Here is a 22,141-nt window from a genome sequence, read left to right as displayed (position 1 = left end):
GAGCTTGTTCCTCAGATGTCATGGGGCCACAAACATGCCATCCAGGGGCTGGCGCCGTGTGCAGCAGGCCAAGCTGCCGCCAGCATCCCATATGAGCCCCACCCTGGCTGCTCCACGACTGATCCAGCTCCCTGGAATGCACCTGGGAAAGCAGAGGAAGATGGCCCACGTGCTTGGGTCCTGCCACCCATGTGCCAAGCTCCTGGCTTCAGCCTGGTCCAGCCCTGGCCATTGCAACCATCTGGGGAGTGAACCAGTAGGTGGCAGCTCTATCTCTGTGTCTCTCCTACCTTCAAACAAATAAGTAAATCTTTAAAAACATAAAATAAAATTTAAAAAAAAAGAATGTGTCACATAACAGGTGACAGAGGGGGTATCCGGGTCGGGAGTTATCTGGGTATCTGGTCAGGGAAGGCAAGACACCAGCCCCGCCCCCATGACAAGCTCCAACCTGGGGCTGTGTCCCTCGTGCAATTCAATACCGATAAAAGGAACACACAACTGGCACAATTCTCCAGATTTATACTCATCTTCCACCGTCTCGACAGTCATTCTAAGTATCTGTAACAAATCCAGTCAGGATGGAGACAAGGGCTTACCAACTAGGCTGGGGACCAATCAGAGGTACTCGGGGGCAGAGCTGGGGACCGCCCAGGTAACACACCCACTGATGCAGAGCTGGGGAGCAGGTAACACACCACTAATGCAGAGCTGGGGACCGCCTAGGTAACACACCCACTGATGCAGAGCTGAGACCAACCAGGTAACACCCACTAATGCAGAGCTGGGGACCGCCCAGGTAACACACCACTAATGCAGAGCTGGGGACCAGGTAACACACCTCTAATGCAGAGCTGGGGACCAGGTAACACACCACTAATGCAGAGCTGGGGACCAGGTAACACACCACTAATGCAGAGCTGGGGACCAGGTAACACACCACTAATGCAGAGCTGGGGACCAGCCAGGTAACACACCTCTAATGCAGAGCTGGGGACCGCCCAGGTAACACACCACTAATGCAGAGCTGGGGACCAGGGAACACACCACTAATGCGGAGCTGGGGACCGCCCAGGTAACACACCTCTAATGCAGAGCTGGGGACCAGGGAACACACCACTAATGCAGAGCTGGGGACCAGGTAACACACCACTAATGCAGAGCTGGGGACCAGCCAGGGAACACACCACTAATGCAGAGCTGGGGACCAGCCAGGTAACACACCACTAATGCAGAGCTGGGGACCGCCCAGGTAACACACCTCTAATGCAGAGCTGGGGACCAGCCAGGTAACACACCTCTAATGCAGAGCTGGGGACCAGGTAACACACCTCTAATGCAGAGCTGGGGACCAGGTAACACACCTCTAATGCAGAGCTGGGGACCAGGTAACACACCTCTAATGCAGAGCTGGGGACCAGGTAACACACCTCTAATGCAGAGCTGGGGACCAGGTAACACACCTTCTAATGCAGAGCTGGGGACCAGGTAACACACCACTAATGCAGAGCTGGGGACCAGGTAACACACCTCTAATGCAGAGCTGGGGACCAGCCAGGTAACACACCTCTAATGCAGAGCTGGGGACCAGGTAACACACCTCTAATGCAGAGCTGGGGACCGCCCAGGTAACACACCTCTAATGCAGAGCTGGGGACCAGGTAACACACCTCTAATGCAGAGCTGGGGACCAGGTAACACACCTCTAATGCAGAGCTGGGGACCAGCCAGGTAACACACCTCTAATGCAGAGCTGGGGACCAGGTAACACACCTCTAATGCAGAGCTGGGGACCAGGTAACACACCACTAATGCAGAGCTGGGGACCGCCCAGGTAACACAGCTCTAATGCAGAGCTGGGGACCAGGTAACACACCTCTAATGCAGAGCTGGGGACCAGGGAACACACCACTAATGCAGAGCTGGGGACCGCCTAGGTAACACACCCACTGATGCAGAGCTGAGACCGACCAGGTAACACCCACTAATGCAGAGCTGGGGACCGCCCAGGTAACACACCACTAATGCAGAGCTGGGGACCAGGGAACACACCACTAATGCAGAGCTGGGGACCAGCCAGGTAACACACCTCTAATGCAGAGCTGGGGACCAGGGAACACACCTCTAATGCAGAGCTGGGGACCAGGTAACACACCACTAATGCAGAGCTGGGGACCAGCCAGGTAACACACCACTAATGCAGAGCTGGGGACCAGGTAACACACCTCTAATGCAGAGCTGGGGACCAGGTAACACACCTCTAATGCAGAGCTGGGGACCAGCCAGGTAACACACCTCTAATGCAGAGCTGGGGACCAGGGAACACACCTCTAATGCAGAGCTGGGGACCGCCCAGGTAACACACCTCTAATGCAGAGCTGGGGACCAGGTAACACACCTCTAATGCAGAGCTGGGGACCAGGGAACACACCACTAATGCAGAGCTGGGGACCAGGGAACACACCTCTAATGCAGAGCTGGGGACCGCCCAGGTAACACACCACTAATGCAGAGCTTGGGACCAGCCAGGTAACACACCACTAATGCGGAGCTGGGGACCAGCCAGGTAACACACCTCTAATGCAGAGCTGGGGACCAGCCAGGTAACACACCACTAATGCAGAGCTGGGGACCACCTAGGTAACACACCACTAATTCCCCGGGACATCTCAGTAGTTGCTTGCGTGTCGCCATCCGGGAAACAAGGATTGGACTTTTCTCCAACTATCCCAAACATGGACCCTGCCCCTATATCGCTCCTATGCATTCCCAACTAGGCATGTGGGCCCGTGCAGCAAGCTGGCTCCACTCGCCCTGCCCGGGCTGTGTCCAGGGGACATCATCAAGTCACAGGTGCGTCTCCACTCACCGGGTTGGTTCATTTGCTACGTCCACTGCTGGAACTCGATTCTGAGTAATCAAACTCGCTTTGGCAATGCCTGCACCACACACCTGGCCTCACTCCTTCTCCAGGGTTTCCTACCCTGCGATACCTCCACCACATAGATGTGAGGCTGCCGCACACACGGGACCAGGCAGCAGCCTGCTGGGTGAGCCACAGCAAGGGTGCCCCTTCCCAAAAGAGGCCAGGAGCACACACGTCCCTTCTCAGAGGGGCTGCACCACTGCCACTCGCAGCTGGGGAGAAGACGCCCAGGCCGTGTGGACCACTCAGGAGCCCGGCACTGCCAGCGTCCCTCACGAGGTCACATCACAGATGCAGGAGCCAGTGTCACGTCCCCGTCGGGGAGGCCTCCATGGTCGATGCTGGGACCCCTAGCAGAGTGGCAGCTCCAGTCCGGACCCAGCTCCCTGCCGATGGCCTGGGAAGGCAGCGGTGATGGGCCCCTGCCACACGTGGGCGGTCAGGACGGAGCTCCCGGCTCCTGGCTCCTGGTTGTGGCCTGGCCCGGCCCTGGCTGCTGCAGCCATCCGGGGAGTGAGCCAGCAGGTGGATAATCTGCTTTTTTTTTTTTTTCCTGTGACTTTTCCAAATAAATAACTACTTTAAAAATCAAAATAATCTTTTTTTAAATTAGCATTTTACATTGTTCCAACTTAATAGGGATTCGTTTGGGGAATGAGACAGGAAACACTGTGCCCCACTGAGGGTAAAAGTAATAGTGTTTTCAAGTGAGGAAATTCTCCTCAGGCAGTCTTCATGTAGTTCCAGACACGGTGAGGGGAGCAGCATGTGAGCAGCTACACAATCAATGCGAAGAATTCACAGTCACCAACGCGGGCCACACGTCAGTGTGCACGGAGAAACACAAGCAGGTTTCGTGCAAATCCACCCCAGCCTCACCCTGCACCTAACGGACCCGGCAGACCGGCACCTGTGAGTGAGAACTCCGGAGGCTGAGAAATGCTGGCGGGCGGGAGACAAAACGGCTCGGATCTCCCGCGCCCCCCACGGTGAGAACGCCCTCCACGGGCCTCCCAGGAGCGGGCGCGGGGCCCGGACTCACACCCGCTTCCCCTGCTCAGTCTGGGATGCCGCCTCTGCTTCTGCCGACATCACTGTCCCCCCAAACACCGCGGCCCCTCTGGCTCCAAGAGCCCTCTGGGGGTGGCTCTGGCCAGCACAGTTCCTCCCTCCTCTGCCCCCCAGCTTCCTCCACTCCGCGGTCTTCACCGGCCGGCCCAGCACCAGCACCGTCCGCGTCACCACAGGGACGGCTGCGTTTACTGCGGTTGCTTCCGCTGTCGGAGCCAAAGCCACCACTGTAATCCTGGCTTTGGAGGCCGCGGCACCTGGGAGGAGAGGGAGCATTGGTGGGCGTCAGGCGCCTCCTAATCCATGCGATCCTCTTCCCTCAGATGCCACGGCCCCCTCCCGTGCGTAGAGGGTGCAGCCTGGGACCCCCGGGCTCCTGCCGGCCAGAAACCTGCCCGACACCGTGAGTGAGGCCAGGCCCCCGAAGATCGGCACACTGGCGCCCAGGTCGCCCTCCCCCACCTCGACCACAGCACCCGGCACGAGACACAGGACGCAGCATCACTCACTCTCCCTGCACGAGCTGGGGACGGGGCCCCAGCAAGGGCACCGACACTTAAATCAACCACACTGCAGAGCTAATTTGACAAACGCACCCTTTACTGCCTGCCCAGCCGTGCAAAGAGCAAACTCTGCGGGCTCTACCACGGCCCCTCAGGGACCACTTCCAAGGGCTGGGTCCCCAGGCCAGCAGACGGGAGGGGCCAGCCAGGGGGCCAGCTCGGGGGAGCCCTGCGGGAACACAGGGAGGGGGCTTCCTACAGGGCCCCTGGGGCCCCGGGGTCTTGCTGACAGCAGGGAGCAGGGGGTCAGAGGGAAGGGGTCAGGGCGAGGCTCCGCGGCCTCCAAGGGCAGAGGGTCTGGGGGCCTGGCCGGGAGGAGCCCACAGGCACCGCCCTGGGACGCGGCTGCCCCGCCAGGCCAGGCTCAAGTCCACTCTCTCCGGCTCTGGACGCCTTCACTGGGGGCACCTGGCAGAGGCCTCCTTGCTGGGGGAGGGTCAGCAACCAGGCCTCTGCCCCCCAGCCCCTCCCCACCCCAAGGCCCTCTCAGCCAGGAGAGCACCCCTCTGTGTGTGCAGACCCACAGCCTCGCCTCTAGCACTGGCCAGGAGGAAGAGCGAAGAGGTGGGGCAGCTGGCCTCCTGTCCACCTATGGCAGGAGCTGGGCGACTCCCGTCCTCGGGCCAGGCCTCTGCTGCAGGGACAGAGCACCGGGGACCCACCGCTCAGACAAGGGCCCGAGGTACCACAAATCCACATGTCCATCACAGTTTACAGAAACACCTCATCTGCTGGTCCCTTCCCAGCCCCACGGAGGACAGGAGGGACAGCCCCTATCCACCCCCCACCGCACGCACGGGTGCCCCGGTCCAGTGGGGGTGGGGCAGGCAGCAGCCCCCGCTCACTGCTCCCGACAGCCTGGGGAGCAGGCGGGGCAGCATCCCGGGTGAGGCGCGGCCAGGACCAGGGCCACGGGTCAGGAGGAGGCCGGGTACCCATAGTGATTGTGCTCGGCCTCGCCGAGGGTCAGCGTCAGGGACAGGCTGGGCTTCCGCTCCGGCCCCTCTTCCTGGCAGGGCCGCGGAGGCCGGGGCTTGAAGAAGTCTGAGACGTAGCGGACCTGGGAGGAGACAGGGTGGGAATGTGGAGCCGGAAGAGGTTCTGGGTGGGCGGGCCTGGGTCCCGAAGGGGGCTCTCCGGACAAGGCAGCGGGACAGGGCCCAGAGCTCACAGTAAAACCAGCAACCAGCGCCCCCTGCAGGAGGCCGACGAGAACGTCACTCCAGTGGTGCTTGTGGTCGGACACTCGGGTGTAGCCCACGTAGAGCGCAAAGGCCACCAGGAAGAACTGAACCGTGGGCCGCAGCAGCCGTGCCCACTTCCAGCAGAGCCGTGCCTGTACGTACAGCTGGGGCAGGGCAGGAGGTGCATCAGGTCAGCCGGGGTGCCCACCTGTGCACCCCACGCCCACCGGGGCAAGCAGAGCGGCTCTGGGAGCCCCAGGGCCCCCCGCCACGTATAAGCAAGCCCGCTGCACCCCCATCCCTGCTCCCCTCACACACCCAATTGCACAGTGGGGACACCAAGGCCAGGGCAGGGGGCCGTGGTCCAGCCACGGCTCCCCAGGGGACTCACCGCCAGGAAGGCCATGCAGTACATGCCGAAGGAGGAGTGTCCTGAGTAGAAAGACAGCCTGGGGGGGGGGGGGGGGGACAGGGCTCTGAGAGCTGTCACTCACAGCCCCACCCCCCACCCCGGGAGCGCCTGGCTCCTGGCTTTGGCCAGGCCCAGCCTGGCTTTTGTGGGCATTTGGGGAGTGAACCAGCGGATGGACAAGCTCACTCGCTCTCTCTCACTCTCTCTCTCTCTGTGACTCTGCCTTTCAAATATATAATAAAGTAAGCTTTAAAAAAACACAACACCTTCGGTGGTGCTCTGGAAGCTGGTCACAGCCCGAGGACTCTGCACCAGGTCACTGTCCACCGCTCTCGCCAGCCGGCCGTGGCCAGGAAAGAAAGGGCTGTGGTCCAGGGGAAGGTCGAGAGCCAGGGGGGCACACAGCAGGGCGGCGGCCAGATGGTGGCTCCCTCGGGTGTGGGCCACAGGGGATCCTCCAGACTGGAGGCCACTGCCTGGGGGCCTGTGTGTCTCAGACTCCTGTGACACAGCAGAGACCAGCGGCCGCCGCCCAGGGCCCTGCACCAGCCAGCGAGCCCAGTGCAGAACCAGGGCTGTGCCCAAGCTCAGCACAGACAGGAAGGGGAGGCGAAGGGGGCGGGGAAACACTCAGGCGCTGAGTACAGCCCGACCTGCACACGGAGCAATCCAGGAGCCACAGACTACATAACATCAAGCAAGCAGCAATTAAACAAGACACTGGGCGCTGAGGGCACACAGTGAGAGAGGACACAGGCTTTACAGAATCACCGGCAGCAATTACAACAAACCCGCAACTCCCTGCGCGTGCCAGGCCACAGTGAGAGAGGCAGAGCCCTGACAACAACTACAACACTCACCCGCCTGCACAGTCAGGCTGTCCCCGCCCCTGCACTGCAATATTCAAATGCCTGGTTCTCTCGATGCTCCAGGAGGTCGCTCCCTAAAGGCTGGGCGGCTGGGGGCATCCCTGAGAAGACAAACGCTCCGACAAAGCCAGCAAAGACCCAACAGAACCACGAGAACACGAAGAGAAACAGACATCCCGAAAGGAGGCGGCTGGAAATTCTAGATTTCAGGGAAAACAATCAGGCCAGGGCTCGGGGTGGGTCAGCCAGGGAGCCTCAGCCTGACTGTGGGCACAGTGAAGCAGCGCCACTGCGGCCGACACCAGCAGCCACGTCCACGTCCACGCCCACACCCGGACAGGCCGGGGGCACTGCACAGGGACACTGAACAGAGGCTGAGACAGCCCCCGTTCTGGTAGAAGCACTAATCCACACAAACCAGAGCTGAAAGAACTCCAAATGTGGCCACTCGGAGGAAACCACACAGCCCAGCCCCAGAGCCACAGCCCAGACACAGAGCCAGGGCCACACAGCTCGGCCCCACCACAGCCCAGACACAGAGCCACAGCCCAGACACAGAGCCAGGGCCACACAGCCTGGCCCCACCACAGCCCAGACAGGAGCTAGGGCCACACAGCTCGGCCACACCACAGCCCAGACACAGAGCCAGGACCACACAGCTCAGTCCCACCACAGCCCAGACACAGAGCCAGGGCCACACAGCTCGGGCCCACCACAGCCCAGACACAGAGCCACAGCCCAGACACAGAGCCAGGGCCACACAGCTCGGCCCCACCACAGCCCAGACACAGAGCCACAGCCCAGACACAGAGCCAGGGCCACACAGCCCGGCCCCACCACAGCCCAGCCCCAGAGCCACAGCCCAGACACAGAGCCAGGGCCACACAGCCCGGCCCCACCACAGCCCAGCCACAGAGCCAGAGCCCAGACACAGAGCCAGGGCCACACAGCTCAGCCCCACCACAGCCCAGACACAGAGCCACAGCCCAGACACAGAGCCAGGGCCACACAGCTCGGCCCCACCACAGCCCAGACACAGAGCCACAGCCCAGACACAGAGCCAGGGCCACACAGCCCGGCCCCACCACAGCCCAGACAGGAGCTAGGGCCACACAGCTCAGCCACACCACAGCCCAGACACAGAGCCAGGACCACACAGCTCAGTCCCACCACAGCCCAGACACAGAGCCAGGGCCACACAGCTCGGCCCCACCACAGCCCAGACACAGAGCCACAGCCCAGACACAGAGCCAGGGCCACACAGCTCGGCCCCACCACAGCCCAGACACAGAGCCAGGGCCACACAGCTCGGCCACACCACAGCCCAGACACACAGCCAGGGCCACACAGCTCGGCCACACCACAGCCCAGACACACAGCCAGGGCCACACAGCTCAGTCCCACCACAGCCCAGACACAGACCCGGGGCCACACAGCTCGGCCCCACCACAGCCCAGACACACAGCCAGGGCCACACAGCTCGGCCCCACCACAGCCCAGACACAGACCCGGGGCCACACAGCTCGGCCACACCACAGCCCAGACACACAGCCAGGGCCACACAGCTCAGTCCCACCACAGCCCAGACACAGACCCGGGGCCACACAGCTCGGCCCCACCACAGCCCAGACACACAGCCAGGGCCACACAGCTCGGCCCCACCACAGCCCAGACAAGGAGACAGGGCCACATAGCTCGGCCCCACCACAGCCCAGACACACAGCCAGGGCCACACAGCTCGGCCCCACCACAGCCCAGACACACAGCCAGGGCCACACAGCTCGGCCCCACCACAGCCCAGACACAGACCCGGGGCCACACAGCTCGGCCCCACCACAGCCCAGACACAGACCCGGGGCCACACAGCTCGGCCCCACCACAGCCCAGACACAGAGCCAGGGCCACACAGCTCGGCCCCACCACAGCCCAAACACAGAACCGGGGCCACACAGCTCGGCCCCACCACAGCCCAGACACAGACCTGGGGCCACACAGCTCGGCCCCACCACAGTCCAGACACAGAGCCACAGCCCAGACACAGAGCCAGGGCCACATAGCTCGGCCCCACCACAGCCCAGACACACAGCCAGGGCCACACAGCTCAGTCCCACCACAGCCCAGACACAGACCCAGGGCCACATAGCTTGGCCCCACCACAGCCCAGACACACAGCCAGGGCCACACAGCTCAGTCCCACCACAGCCCAGACACAGACCCGGGGCCACACAGCTTAGTCCCACCACAGCCCAGACACAGAGCCACAGCCCAGACACAGACCCGGGGCCACATAGCTCGACCCCACCACAGCCCGGACACAGAGCCAGGGCCACACAGCCCAGCCCCACCACAGCCCAGACAGGAGCTAGGGCCACACAGCTCGGCCACACCACAGCCCAGACACACAGCCAGGGCCACACAGCTCAGTCCCACCACAGCCCAGACAGGAGCTAGGGCCACACAGCTCGGCCACACCACAGCCCAGACACACAGCCAGGGCCACGCAGCTCGGCCCCACCACAGCACAGACACAGACCCGGGGCCACACAGCTCAGTCCCACCACAGCCCAGACACAGAGCCACAGCCCAGACACAGAGCCACAGCCCAGACACACAGCCAGGGCCACACAGCTCGGCCCCACCACAGCCCAGACAAGGAGACAGGACCACACAGCTCGGTCACACCACAGCCCAGACACACAGCCAGGGCCACATAGCTCGACCCCACCACAGCCCGGACACAGAGCCAGGGCCACACAGCCCGGCCCCACCACAGCCCAGACAGGAGCTAGGGCCACACAGCTCGGCCACACCACAGCCCAGACACACAGCCAGGGCCACACAGCTCAGTCCCACCACAGCCCAGACAGGAGCTAGGGCCACACAGCTCGGCCACACCACAGCACAGACACACAGCCAGGGCCACACAGCTCGGCCCCACCACAGCACAGACACAGACCCGGGGCCACACAGCCCAGACACAGACACGGGGCCACACAGCTCGGCCCCACCACAGCCCAGACACACAGCCAGGGCCACACAGCTCGGCCCCACCACAGCCCAGACACACAGCCAGGGCCACACAGCTCAGTCCCACCACAGCCCAGACTCAGAACCACAGCCCAGACACAGAGCCACAGCCCAGACACAGAGCCAGGGCCACACAGCTCGGCCCCACCACAGCCCAGACACACAGCCAGGGCCACACAGCTCAGTCCCACCACAGCCCAGACACAGAGCCAGGGCCACACAGCTCGGCCCCACCACAGCCCAGACACAGAGCCAGGGCCACACAGCTCGGCCCCACCACAGCCCGGACACAGAGCCAGGGCCACACAGCCCGGCCCCACCACAGCCCAGACACACAGCCAGGGCCACACAGCTCAGTCCCACCACAGCCCAGACACAGAGCCAGGGCCACACAGCTCGGCCCCACCACAGCCCAGACACAGACCCGGGGCCACACAGCTCAGTCCCACCACAGCCCAGACACACAGCCACAGCCCAGACACAGAGCCACAGCCCAGACACACAGCCAGGGCCACACAGCTCGGCCCCACCACAGCCCAGACAAGGAGACAGGGCCACACAGCTCGGCCACACCACAGCCCAGACACACAGCCAGGGCCACACAGCTCGGCCCCACCACAGCCCGGACACAGAGCCAGGGCCACACAGCCCGGCCCCACCACAGCCCAGACAGGAGCTAGGGCCACACAGCTCGGCCATACCACAGCCCAGACACAGAGCCAGGGCCACACAGCTCAGTCCCACCACAGCCCAGACACACAGCCAGGGCCACACAGCTCGGCCACACCACAGCCCAGACACACAGCCAGGGCCACACAGCTCAGTCCCACCACAGCCCAGACACAGACCCGGGGCCACACAGCTCGGCCCCACCACAGCCCAGACACAGAGCCAGGGCCACACAGCTCGGCCCCACCACAGACCAGACACACAGCCAGGGCCACACAGGGCTCTGCCCCACCACAGAGACGGGGCCAGGGCCACACAGGGCTCTGCCCCACCACAGAGACGGGGCCGGGGCCACACAGGGCTCAGCCCCACCACAGAGGCGGGGCCGGGGCCACACAGGGCTCAGCCCCACCACAGAGGCAGGGCCGGCAGTATCTGAGAAGCGGACTCTCAGCCACAGGGGACTCTAACTCATAGCCACAGCGTGTTTGTTTTTGTTTTTTCTTTTTAAGAAGTAAATATTTTTGTTTTCATATACTTATTAATTTATTTGAAAGGCAGAATCAGAGAAAGTATCTTCCATCCATGGTTCACTTCCCAGTGGTTGCAACAGTCGAAGCTGGGCTGATCTGAGGCCGGGAGCCAGGAGCTCCATCCGGGTCCCCCACGTGGGTGCAGGGCCCAGGCACCCGGGCCATCCTCCACTGCCTTCCCAGGCCACAGCAGCAGCTGGTCTGGAAGTAGCCACCGGGACTCGAAGTGGCGCCCATATGGGCCGTGATGTTGCGTGTGGCCGCTTAGCTCACTGTGCCAGAGCACCAGCCCCCAGCTGAGCCCAGGAGTCCTCCATCTGGCCACGCTGCCCTCCAGAAACCAAGGTGTCCTCAGCCATGAAAACAGAATGCACAGCTCCCTCCGCCCCACCAGGAACACCACAGTGGCTCCTCGGGCAGGGCATCAGCTCCAAACCACACGTGCCAGCGACGGCAGCCACGGCCTCCTCCCAGACGCCGCTTATACGTTTATTTATTTATTTCAAAGGCAGAGCGACACAGAGACAGATCTTCCATCTGCTGGTTCATTCCCCAAACGGCTGCAACGGCTGCGCCCAGACCAGGCCGGAACCGGGAGCCAGGAACGACACCTGGGTCTCCCACGTCAGTGGAAGAGGTGCAAGCACTCGGGCCGCCTCCCACTGCTTTCCCAGGCCATTAGCAGGGAGCCGGGTCGGAAGAGGAGCAGCCAGGACTCGAACCGGCGCCCACGTGGGGTGCCAGTATCATGGTGGCAGCTTTCCGGGCTGGCCCCCACGTGACCCAGCCAACCCAGAGGTGACCTGTGACGGTACACCACAGGGACAAGACAGGCAGAGCAGACGTTTCGCATAATATTGGAACTCAACTGGTATTCATCTAAAATAGATATTTAAGTATTCATATATTTTTATTTATTTGAAAGGTAGAGGCCGGCGCCGTGGCTCAGTAGGCTAATCCTCCGCCTTGCGGCGCCGGCACACCGGGTTCTAGTCCCACTTGGGGTGCCGGATTCTATCCCGGTTGCCCCTCTTCCAGGCCAGCTCTCTGCTATGGCCTGGGAAGGCAGTGGAGGATGGCCCAAGTGCTTGGGCCCTGCACCCACATGGGAGACCAGGAGAAGCACCTGGCTCCAAGCTTCGGATCAGCGCGAAGCGCCGGCCACAGCAGCCATTGGAGGGTGAACCAACGGCAAAGGAAGACCTTTCTCTCTGTCTCCCTCTACTGTCCACTCTGCCTGTCAAAAAAAAAAAATAATAATAATAATAATAATTATTATTTGAAAGGTAGAGACAGAAAAACATACACAAACCGGGCGCCACTGTGGCCCAGCAGGGTAAGCCGCTGCTGGCAATGCGGGCATCCCATGTTCGAGTTCTGGTTGGAGCCCTGGCGACTTCGCTTCCTGCACAGCTTCCTACTAATGCGACGGCCTGGTAGTGACAGCCCCTGTGCTCGGCCCCTGCACCCACATGGGAGACCCAGATGGAGCTCCTGGCTCCTGGCCTTGGCCTGCCCACAGCTGGCTTTTGCAGCCATCTGGGGAGTGAAGCAGTGGATGGAAGCTCTCTCTGCCTCTCCCTCCGCCTTTCGAATAAATAAATAAATCGGGGGTGGGGGGAGGGGGAGGATTCCAGCAGCAGTGGGACAGCAGCAGTGGGAGTGGACCTGGTGTGTCAGGCCCCCGGGGTCCCCCTGCACCCACCTGGCCTCGGTGACGTTGGCAGGGCTCCCCCTGCACACCTCCTCCACCTGCACGTACACCGAGCAGTTCACCTGGCTCCAGTCAGGGTCGCACACAGCCAGAAAGTTGGGGCGCAGGCGGCCAATCATGTACTTGGCCAGGTCCGTCAGCGACTGGCTCACCGCAGCTCCAAACAGGAAGGTGCCCAGCACCTTGTACACGGCCGCCACATAGTTGTTGAACTCGGAGCGGGAATAGAGACGGTCTGTGTACACCAGGTAGGCCTCCCCCGCCGACACCTGCAACAGCAGCAGCTGGGCCCCGCTGGGCTGCAGGGCCCACACCGGGAGGCACCGCGAACCCGTGACCTCCCTGCCCCTGCTGGGGGCTGGAGATCCTTCCCCATCAGACACCCAGGCCGGGTCTTTGCCCCGCCCCCACCCCACCCAGCCCCGTCTTACGAGCACCACAGTGGCTGTGATGATGACCCCGGCCATGAGCCCGTGGGTGATGGTATCTGGGCGGTAGGGGTACCGGATGGACTCATCTCCACAGTAGAATCCGCGCTTGTACGGAGTGTTCACCAGCGTGAGGACGGCGAAGGGTAGAGAAGCTGGGGCAGGGAGAGAGGCGAGGGAGGCTGGGGGCTCCCTCCCCCACGCACCTACCCCTGCTCTGCAGGGTCCTGCAGCTAGGAGCTTTCCTGGTGGGAACTGGAGCCAGCACCCTGGACACACGCGGCTCCTCCCAGGGCCACCAGCCCCCCTTTCTGCTCCTGGACAAACAGTGCCACCCAGCCCTCTGTACGGGACCCCAGCACCGCCCTCCTGCCTCGGCTCTACCTGCCCACCGACCCCCAGGCACCACTATCCAGGACAGACTTCACAATCACTTGTGGGACACGGCCTGGATTCCCCCCATCCTCCCATGACCACCAAGGGCCTGTGGTGCTCAGGGCAGAGTCCCCGGGGCCTGCTCGAGGCCTGGGCAGAGCAGGTGTTTAATGGGTTCCAGAGCTGGCCACGGAGTCAGAAACACACCCAGGCGGGGACACGGCTGTGAGGACCTCACACCTGCACCTGGTCCCCAAGTGACCTTCCAGGAGCCGGCCACACGGTCCCTGGTGGCAGGGCACTCAGCGTCCAGGGACCACAAGCAGCACTGTTAGGAACGGCACGGCCACCAGCACCAGGGTCCCCAGCCCTGCTGGGCCAGGGGTGGCTGGGATACTGCAGGCAGCAGCAGAGGACCTGGGCAGGGGCAGCTCCCAACCCCATGCATTAGGAAGTCAGGAAAACCCCAGGTCAATTCCAAGAAGGCACAGCCTGCAGGGAGCCCTTTGCCCCAGGGGGCGGCCAGGGCGGTGACAAATGTAGGAGGGTGTGGGCCTTGAATACAGAGGGGACAGGAGAGGGGCGGGGCTTCCACACACACACAGACATGTGCACACAGACATGTGCACACGAGCACACAACCTGGAGCAGGACAGCCCAGGGCTGGGCAGAAGTTGAGGCTGAGGCACCCCATCACACGACCCTCAACAGCACAGCCAGAGTGGCCAGGGTCACAAGGATGGACCCCAGGCCCTCGGCACCAGATGTGGGGGGCCGCCCGTCTTCCTTTGGAACCCAGAGCCCAGCCTGGTCGGCTCCACCCCACTTCCGCGTGCACTGTCCACTGCCCCACAGGCCGCAGGTCAGGGAGGTACGAGCTCCCAGGCTGGCCCGGCTGCAGGGTGGAGAGGGTTAATTATTTACCCCATTTCAGCCCGGCGGGCAGAGATGCCCAGAGTTTAGATAAATGACGCAGGTGCTCCGGACACCGTGGCCAGGGCCGGGGGGAATTCCTGCTGCCCCTAGGCCACTCCCAGAGGGGCGTCCTCCGAGACAGGGAGGGGGGGGCCAGGTCTCCGCGACTCCCCCGCCCCCCGCCCGCCCGGCGCAGAGGCGGGCACAGGCCGAGGGGCGGGCGCCGAGAACCGGGACCCTGGGGCAGAGATTCGGTACCTCGGCTGCTAGCCCAGGACAAGTCTGAGTCTTTGTCCAGAGGACCCCGGGGCGGGGCGCGCAGCAGACAGGGGGCTTAGGAAGCCCCCTCCCCCACCCGACCAGGGAACCGGCCCGACAGGTTCGTCCCCGTCCGCCCCGGGGGCCCGACTTTCCAGAGCCCGCGGGGAGGGCGCGGCTGGACCTGCCCAGCCCGCGCAGGGATCGAGTCCCGGCCAGCGCACAGGGTCCGAGCGCGCCGGGAGCGCCGACCCCCCGGCGCCCGCGCCCCCTTCCCGGGGCCCGCCCGCGCCCGGTCGCCGCCCGCGTGAGTCACCGCCCGCCCGGCGCAGGGCCAGGGGGAGGCGCGGCCCCTGCGCGGCCACTTCCTGCCGCGACGAGCCGGGGTACGCGCCGGGCCCCGGGTCCTGGATCTCGGCGACCTCGGGCCGCGCCAGAGCGTCGGAGGGAACAGCTGGACCCGCGCAGGGGCGCGTGGCGCGGGGCGCCGAGTCCCCGCCGCCGGAGCCGCCCCGGCCCGAGCTGCGCGTCCGCCGCCGGGGGTCCCCAAGCCCTTACCGACCAGCACGCACAGCACGTCCAACAGCACGAAGACCCAGCTCCGCCGCATCTCGCCCGCCGGGCGCCCCGCGCCCCCGACGCCCGTCCCAGCGCGACCCGTCGCGGCTCGGCGCCGGTCACATGGCCGCCGAGCCCGCCCCGTGCGGGCAGGGCTGGACGGGGGCGCGGCGCGGCGGGGCGGGGCGCCGAGGGCGGCGCGCGCGCGCGCGCAGGGGGTCCCCGGACGGACGCGGGTGGGAGAGGTCTGGGGTCGCGGCGGGACCCAGCCCGGAGCCCAGGGGAAGGAGTGACGCCGCCGACCCCGGCCGGACCGGCCGCTGCCAAGCGCCCGCGGGGCGCCCCCTTGCACTGATCAAGGTTTCAACCCCGCGCTGGGGCGGCAGCGAGAGCGCTCGGAGCAAGCCAGCCCGGGACCAGCCCCGCGCCTGTGACCCTAGTCTGGTTTTTTTATTTATTTTTAAAAATGTATTTATTTTGAAGAGAAAGTTCTCCATCCTCTGGGCCACTCCCCGGATGGCCGCAACGGCCGGAGCTGGACCGGGCCGAAGCTCAGAGCCTCCCGCGTGGGTGCGGGGCCCGAGCGCGCGGGCGTCCTCCGCCGCCTCCCGGGCAGTCCGCGGGAAGCTGCGTCGGAAGTAGAGCGGTGGGACTCCTGGGGACTCATGGGGGTCCTGGGGAGCCAGGAGCCTCGCGCCTGGGGGCCGGGGCCACCCCAGCCGGGGGAACTGAAGTCCGTAGCACCCACGGCCCCAGCGCCGGACGCTCTGCGGCAACTACCCGCCATCCTAGAGAGCTGTCGCCGACGGCCCCGGGCCCGGCTACCGAGGGAGCAGCGTCTGGGGCGGGGGGAGTCCCCGGGACCTCGCGGGGCTGAGCCCGCGCCCCCCACACGCGCCGGCCAGGCCGCCGCCGATGTTCCGCGTGGGCGCGTGCGTGCCTTCCTTCATTCGTTCATGCATACAGAGCACAGGCCGTCGGGGTTGTGGGAAAAGTCCGGTAAGGCATGTGCGGGGGTGCGGGGTCCCGGCCCCTTCAGGGCCGACTCGGGGCTACGCTGGGGTTCCGGGGACCGCGGTTCTTTGTCGAGCACCTGCTGCGTGCGGGGCGGGGGAGGGGGGCGCGAGCCGGAGCGGAAGCTTCAGGGGCCCCTCCCGCTCCTCCCTCCCGTAGGGATTTGGGTCAGTCCTTAAAATCCTTGGGCAGGGTCAGGATTAGACCGCGGCGAAGATTGGGGTCAGACCCCGGGTCACCTCCCACATCTGTTAGCTGGGTGGCCACTCTACACCAACGCGCCCAGGAGGGGGCAGGGCCCCGGCTTCCCTACCTCCAGATGGCAAATTTGGAAAAGGGACCGGTGGTGAGGTCCCCGAGCACACACTGGGTCCTCCAGAGACAGGGCCCGCAGCAGCTCTGCCGCCGGGGGGCCCCCACCGACCTCATAAGGGACCCCCAGGAAGACCGACGGCCTTGCCCAGTACAGCAGGCGCCACCCAAGGAGACTGTCACCATCTTCATTCACTTCCTAACCCTGCCTTGGCTGCCACCCCCCCCCCAGCCTGCTCCTCCCCCCTGGGGCCAAGGCATCAAACGCTGGTGGTGGGCAGGAAAGCCTCATGGGTGGGTGGTGGGGAAAGCCAGGCCTCTACCCACAACCCCATTGGGGTTGCCGGGAGGATTCCGTGGTTTGGGAAACACTCGGGAAGCACGAGAGGGAGACGCAGGCAGCACCAGGGCAGGTGCCCGGCGGACCTGTGAAAGGCACCACTTCCTGCGTGCGCAGCTTTCCAAGTTCGAATCCAGCGCCCGTGAACTTGGAACCCCCAACCTCACACTGCTAGCTGGGACTTTTATTTATTTATTTATTTATCTGAAAACTCAGAGCAGCAGAGAAAAACCTTCCACCTGCTGGGTCACTGGCAAATGGCTCCGACAGCCAGGGCTGGGCCGGGCGGAGGCCTGGAACCAGGAGCTCACCTAGGTGGCAGCACCCTGACACGGATGCCGGCCCCGCAAGCAGGGGCTTAGCCCCTGTGCCACAACACCGGCCCCAGCCAACCTTGGGCACACACAGCTTCTGGCACCAGGGGTAAGGGAACCCTGTAGGTTTCAGCTCCGAGCATCCGGCATCCTAGCGACCTCTCAGTCCTGGCTGAGGTCAGCCCCGCCCCTCAACTCCAAACACGCCCCAGGCTGTTGTCTAGTTTCCCAGAACAGGAACCAGCGACTCCTGGAAGAGCTGGGACTGCCCGCAGGGCCAAGGGACTTCCCCTGGGGGTCCACTGTGTGCCCCCAATGCAGGGGGGTTCCACCAGCTTCTCCTGGCCAGGGGCCGAACTGTTGACAGCCTCGCCAGGCAGAGACCCACGCATTTCCTGGGTGCTAACTGCTAACTATGGGGCCACCTTTCAAAATCTTCCTGCACAAGCCATGGGCGCCCACAGCAAAAGCCTCCAGTCTGGGCCAGGTGGGCACACAGGCGCCCTCTGCTGGATGCGCCCCTTCCTACACCTGCAGGAGGTCTCCGTTCCTCCCGGAGACAGGGACAGAATATCCTTGTGACTGAAGACGACTTCAAAAGCTCTCAAAGGGGCCAGTGAGCTAACTGGACACCTGCGGCGCCAGCATCCCGCCTGGGCACCAATTCCAGTCCTGGCTGCTCCGCTTCCATCCAGCTCCCTGCTGTTGGCCTGGGAAAGCAGCCAAAGGGGCCAGTGCTGTGGCTCACTTGGTTAATCCTCTGCCTGCAGCGCTGGCATCCCATATGGGCACCGAGTTCTAGTCCCAGCTGCTCCTCTTCCAGGCCAGCTCTCTGCTGTGGCCCGGGAGGGCAGTGGAGGATGGCCCAAGTGCTTGGGCCCCTGTACCCACATGGGAGACCAGAAAGAAGCACCTGGCTCCTGGCTTCGGATCGGCGCAGTTCTGGCCGTGGCGGCCATTTGGGGGATGAACCAACGGAAGGAAGACCTTTCTCTCTGTCTCTCTCTCGCTATTAACTGTCAAATTAAAAAAAAAAAAAAAAGTAAGCAGAAGATGGCCACAGTGCTGTGTCCCCTGCACCCACGTGGGAGACCCGGGTGGAGCTTTTGACTCCAGACTTTGGCCTAGGCCAGCCCCAGCCACTGTGGCCATCTGGGGAGTGAACCCATGGATGGAAGCACTCTAATTCTTTCAAATAATCTTTTTTTTTAAAGTTGATGAAAATGGAATTAGAAGATAATGTGAGTTTTTCCTGAAGTGTTTGGAGTCTCTGATACTGCACAGGAGATGCTCATCCTAACATTTTCATAGAACTGCTGTTCCTATTTACTTATCTATAAATTAAAAAATCAGTAACATATCCATTTGAAGGCAGTCAGCCCTTCCACTGTCTGGTTCACACCCCGAATGTCCACAACAGCTCGGGCCAGGCCTGGGCATAAGTCAGGATCAGGAACTCGATCCCCATCTCCCCCGTGGGTGGCAGGGACCCATGTACCTAATAGCAAGAAGCTGCCATTAGGAGCAGAGCTGGGACTTGAACCCAGGCACTGTGCTGTGGGACGCAGGTGTCCCAGGCAGTGCCTTAACCGCTGCATGAACCTGACGACCCTGCAACCCAGGCAAAAGGCCCCACAGGGTCCAGCCTCAGCGAGCCCAGACAGCCCAGTGGGACGGGCAGACCACACCCGGGAGCAGCAGCTGGCCCAGGGCCATGGGCTCTGAGCAACCTGCTCTCTTCCCGGCTCCCACTGCCACAGAAGTCGCGCCGAGAAGCCCCCTCCCTCACCCAGGCCCCACTCTGCCCAGACGTCCTGGTTTGGCTGGGGCATAGCAAAGCTTTTCCTACGGCCATCCAAGAGCGGAGGACGGCGTGTTCCACGTGGCTCCCACAGAGCCGAGACCAGCGGCCAGTGGCCAGCGGCGGCACCGCCCGGACCCAGGTCTGGGCTGCAAGTGGACACAGTGCAGCTGGCAGGAGCTCGGCGCCACCTTCCGACACCAAAGGCAGAGGTGAGCACCAGATCCTGGCAGCCACAGGCCAGGAGTGAGGGTCTCCCCTCTGGCAGCTCAGCAGGCCCTCTGCGCTCCACCTGCAAGAGCAGGAAGCAGACACCCCGAGGTTCCCGGCGGTCTCCTCCCCCGCCCAGTCTCCCCAAACCCTGCTCTGCCCTGCCCAACCCCCGCCCCTTGGTCTGAAGGAAGAGGCCTGTCCGTCTCCCCCCGCCCCGCCCCCTCGGAGCCTGTCCTGGGCTGCAGCCCAGCAGCAGAGGCCCCTCGCCTGGCCGGCTGACAGAACAGTCCCAGGGACAGCTTTTATCTGAGGGATGTGCTGGACACACACACAGCTCAGCGCCGTCACCGAGGGGCAGGCGGCAGGAGCCGGTGGTGGTGCCCCTGCCCAACCCCCAATCTTGGCCCTGAAGCCGCTGGCTGACCCACAGCCTAACTCTGCCCCCTGCCTCCTCTCAAGTAGATGGGCAAGGTCTGTGACAGCCAGGCCCGTGGGGTCGCTGGGCGGCCTGGCCGGGCATCGGCACAACCCAGACCGGCCCGGAAGACAAGTGTTACAGAGACCTAAAGTGACCATCCCCGGGGCCGGCGTGGCGGCGTTGCCTGCGATGGCGGCACCCCGTGAGAGCACCCGCTTCCGACCCAGCTCCCTGCTGACGCGTGGGACGGCTCAAGTGCTCGGGCCCCTGCACCCATGCGGAGGCCGGGTCCAGCCGCTGCCACTGCAGCCACGTGAGTAACGCAGCGGACAGAAGGCAGACGGTCTCTGTCTCTCCCGCTCCGGTCACTCTACCTTCATAATCAGTAACAATCGTAACATAAAGGATGGACGACATGGCAGGAGGCGGCATGGGACCCACAGAGACCTGCACACAGCCGTTCTCGAGCGGCCCAGGATGCACTGTCCACGCCCATGTCCGTGTACTGCAACGTGCGTTAGCAAGGAACACTGACAGCTGACCGTCCCCAGCAGGGCCCACAAAGCAGCACTGCCACTGAGACCCTCCCCGGCAGCCAGCTGCTGCAGGAGCCGCCAGGCGGGAGACGAGGCCAGCACTGCTCACGCCAGCAACTCGCGGCGCAGCCACGCCGGCCACACGAGCCGGAACCAAGCTCCTCGGCAGGCCCAGAGGAGCCTGTACCACACGGACGCAACGGAGACTCGTCTCCTCCCGGGGGTGAGCACACTGGGGCGTCCCTAGAGAGAAATGAAGACAATGGGGAACCTGAAGGGAGAGCCAGGGTGGGGACCGAGACCTTCCACCGCTGGCTCTTTTCAAATGGCCACAACCACCAGGGCGGGGCCGGGCTGGAGCCAGGAGCAGGTGCAGGGGCCCCCGTCCTCCAGCCTTTCCAGGCTGCAGGCAGAGCAGGGGGGACTCCTCCATGGGATGCCGGCACTGCACCACAGGGCCAGCCCAGTGCCTACTACCTAAATGCATGTGACGTCAAAATGCACATCACAGCAAGGACAAGGGGTGGCCGGGAGCAGCGCACCCTGACGCTGACCTGCAGGCACAGGGGCAGCCCAGGACCTACATGCAGCCCGCCCTGCCCGTCTCTGGGGACAGCCGTGCGGTGCCGTTCAGGGACAGCGACTCGTCAGGGTGCCCAAGACAGCCCAGCACAGCTTCCCGAGAACCTCTGCCCCACCCTGGCTCCTGGTACCACCAGCTCCCCCGCAACGAGACCTGGACCCTGGAAGCTCTCGCTCCCACCCACTGGGCTGCAGGTGGACCCTGATCTCGGCTTCCATCCCACCACCCCCAGCTGCAGCACCACACAGGCCTGCAGGGGCTCCCACCCGAGCAGCATCCTCCACACCACTGCCCCACGCCCTCCACCTCCACCCCCAGCCCAGGGCCCTTCCTGCCAGCCTGAGGCCCAGCAAACTCCAGCTGACCCGTCGTCGCCCCCAGGAGGCTGGCCAACCGCCCCTCCACCAGCAGAGACCCTCTCTGCATCCCACGTCCGCCTTCCCTGGCATGTGGTGGAAGCCGCCCTGGCCACTCCACCCCCTCAGCTCCCTGCTGGAGCCTGTGCCTGCTCGCACCCAGGGAGGCCCCCACGGAGACCCCGAGCCCACCAAGGCAGCCCTGGGCGTCAAACCAAGTTTAATAAATAAAACAGCAATGGGGAGTCAAGGCAGTTTCACTTCACAGTGTGGTCCTTGGTGGGGAGAAGGGGCAGCTGCCCGACTCCACTCCTGGGGACACTGGGGGATCTGCCCCAGACCCCACTCCTGGGGACACTGGGGAGGGGCTGCCCCAGACCCCACTCCTGGGGACACTGGAGGGGCTGCCCCAGACCCCACTCCTGGGGACACAGGGGAGGGGCTGCCCCAGACCCCACTCCTGGGGACACAGGGGAGGGGCTGCCCCAGACCCCACTCCTGGGGACACAGGGGAGGGGCTGCCCCAGACCCCACTCCTGGGGACACAGGGGAGGGGCTGCCCCAGACCCCACTCCTGGGGACACAGGGGAGGGGCTGCCCCACTCCAACTGTAAACAGAAACTTGAACAGAACGAGAGGCTGGGGAAGAGAAGGGCCCGGAGCCCACGCAGCTGCAGGGTCGGGGAGGGTCTGGGGTCCAGCCCTCAGTGGTGCTCGCAGGGCGCCCGGGGGTGGGGGTGGGGTGTCAGCCA

General features: G+C 63.9%; 1 protein-coding gene across 3 annotated transcripts in view; it reads right to left on the bottom strand.

The window, feature by feature from the left end:
- PLPP2 (phospholipid phosphatase 2) overlaps positions 1-15,612 on the bottom strand; it is a 39,479-nt gene extending 23,867 nt beyond the window's left edge. Inside the window, exons 1-7 of one of the 3 annotated variants that reach the window (XM_062178344.1) lie at positions 15,503-15,612; positions 13,400-13,551; positions 12,960-13,237; positions 6,136-6,193; positions 5,732-5,908; positions 5,496-5,620; positions 2,545-4,254 (exon numbers count right to left, since the gene is read on the bottom strand). In XM_062178344.1, coding sequence (XP_062034328.1) covers positions 3,984-4,254; positions 5,496-5,620; positions 5,732-5,908; positions 6,136-6,193; positions 12,960-13,237; positions 13,400-13,551; positions 15,503-15,554 — 1,113 coding nt within the window. In that variant the 5' untranslated portion in view covers positions 15,555-15,612 and the 3' untranslated portion in view covers positions 2,545-3,983. Of the gene's footprint in view, positions 1-2,544; positions 4,255-4,579; positions 5,621-5,731; positions 5,909-6,135; positions 6,194-12,959; positions 13,238-13,399; positions 13,552-15,502 lie in introns of those variants that run through there. The other 2 variants (XM_062178345.1, XM_062178346.1) reach the window with 2 other exon arrangements.
- Positions 15,613-22,141: the final 6,529 nt, after the last annotated feature.

This window comes from Lepus europaeus, chromosome 20 (assembly GCF_033115175.1).
Source record: "Lepus europaeus isolate LE1 chromosome 20, mLepTim1.pri, whole genome shotgun sequence".
Classification (NCBI taxonomy): Eukaryota; Metazoa; Chordata; class Mammalia; order Lagomorpha; family Leporidae; genus Lepus; species Lepus europaeus.
This window is presented reverse-complemented; position numbering and strand designations above follow the sequence as displayed.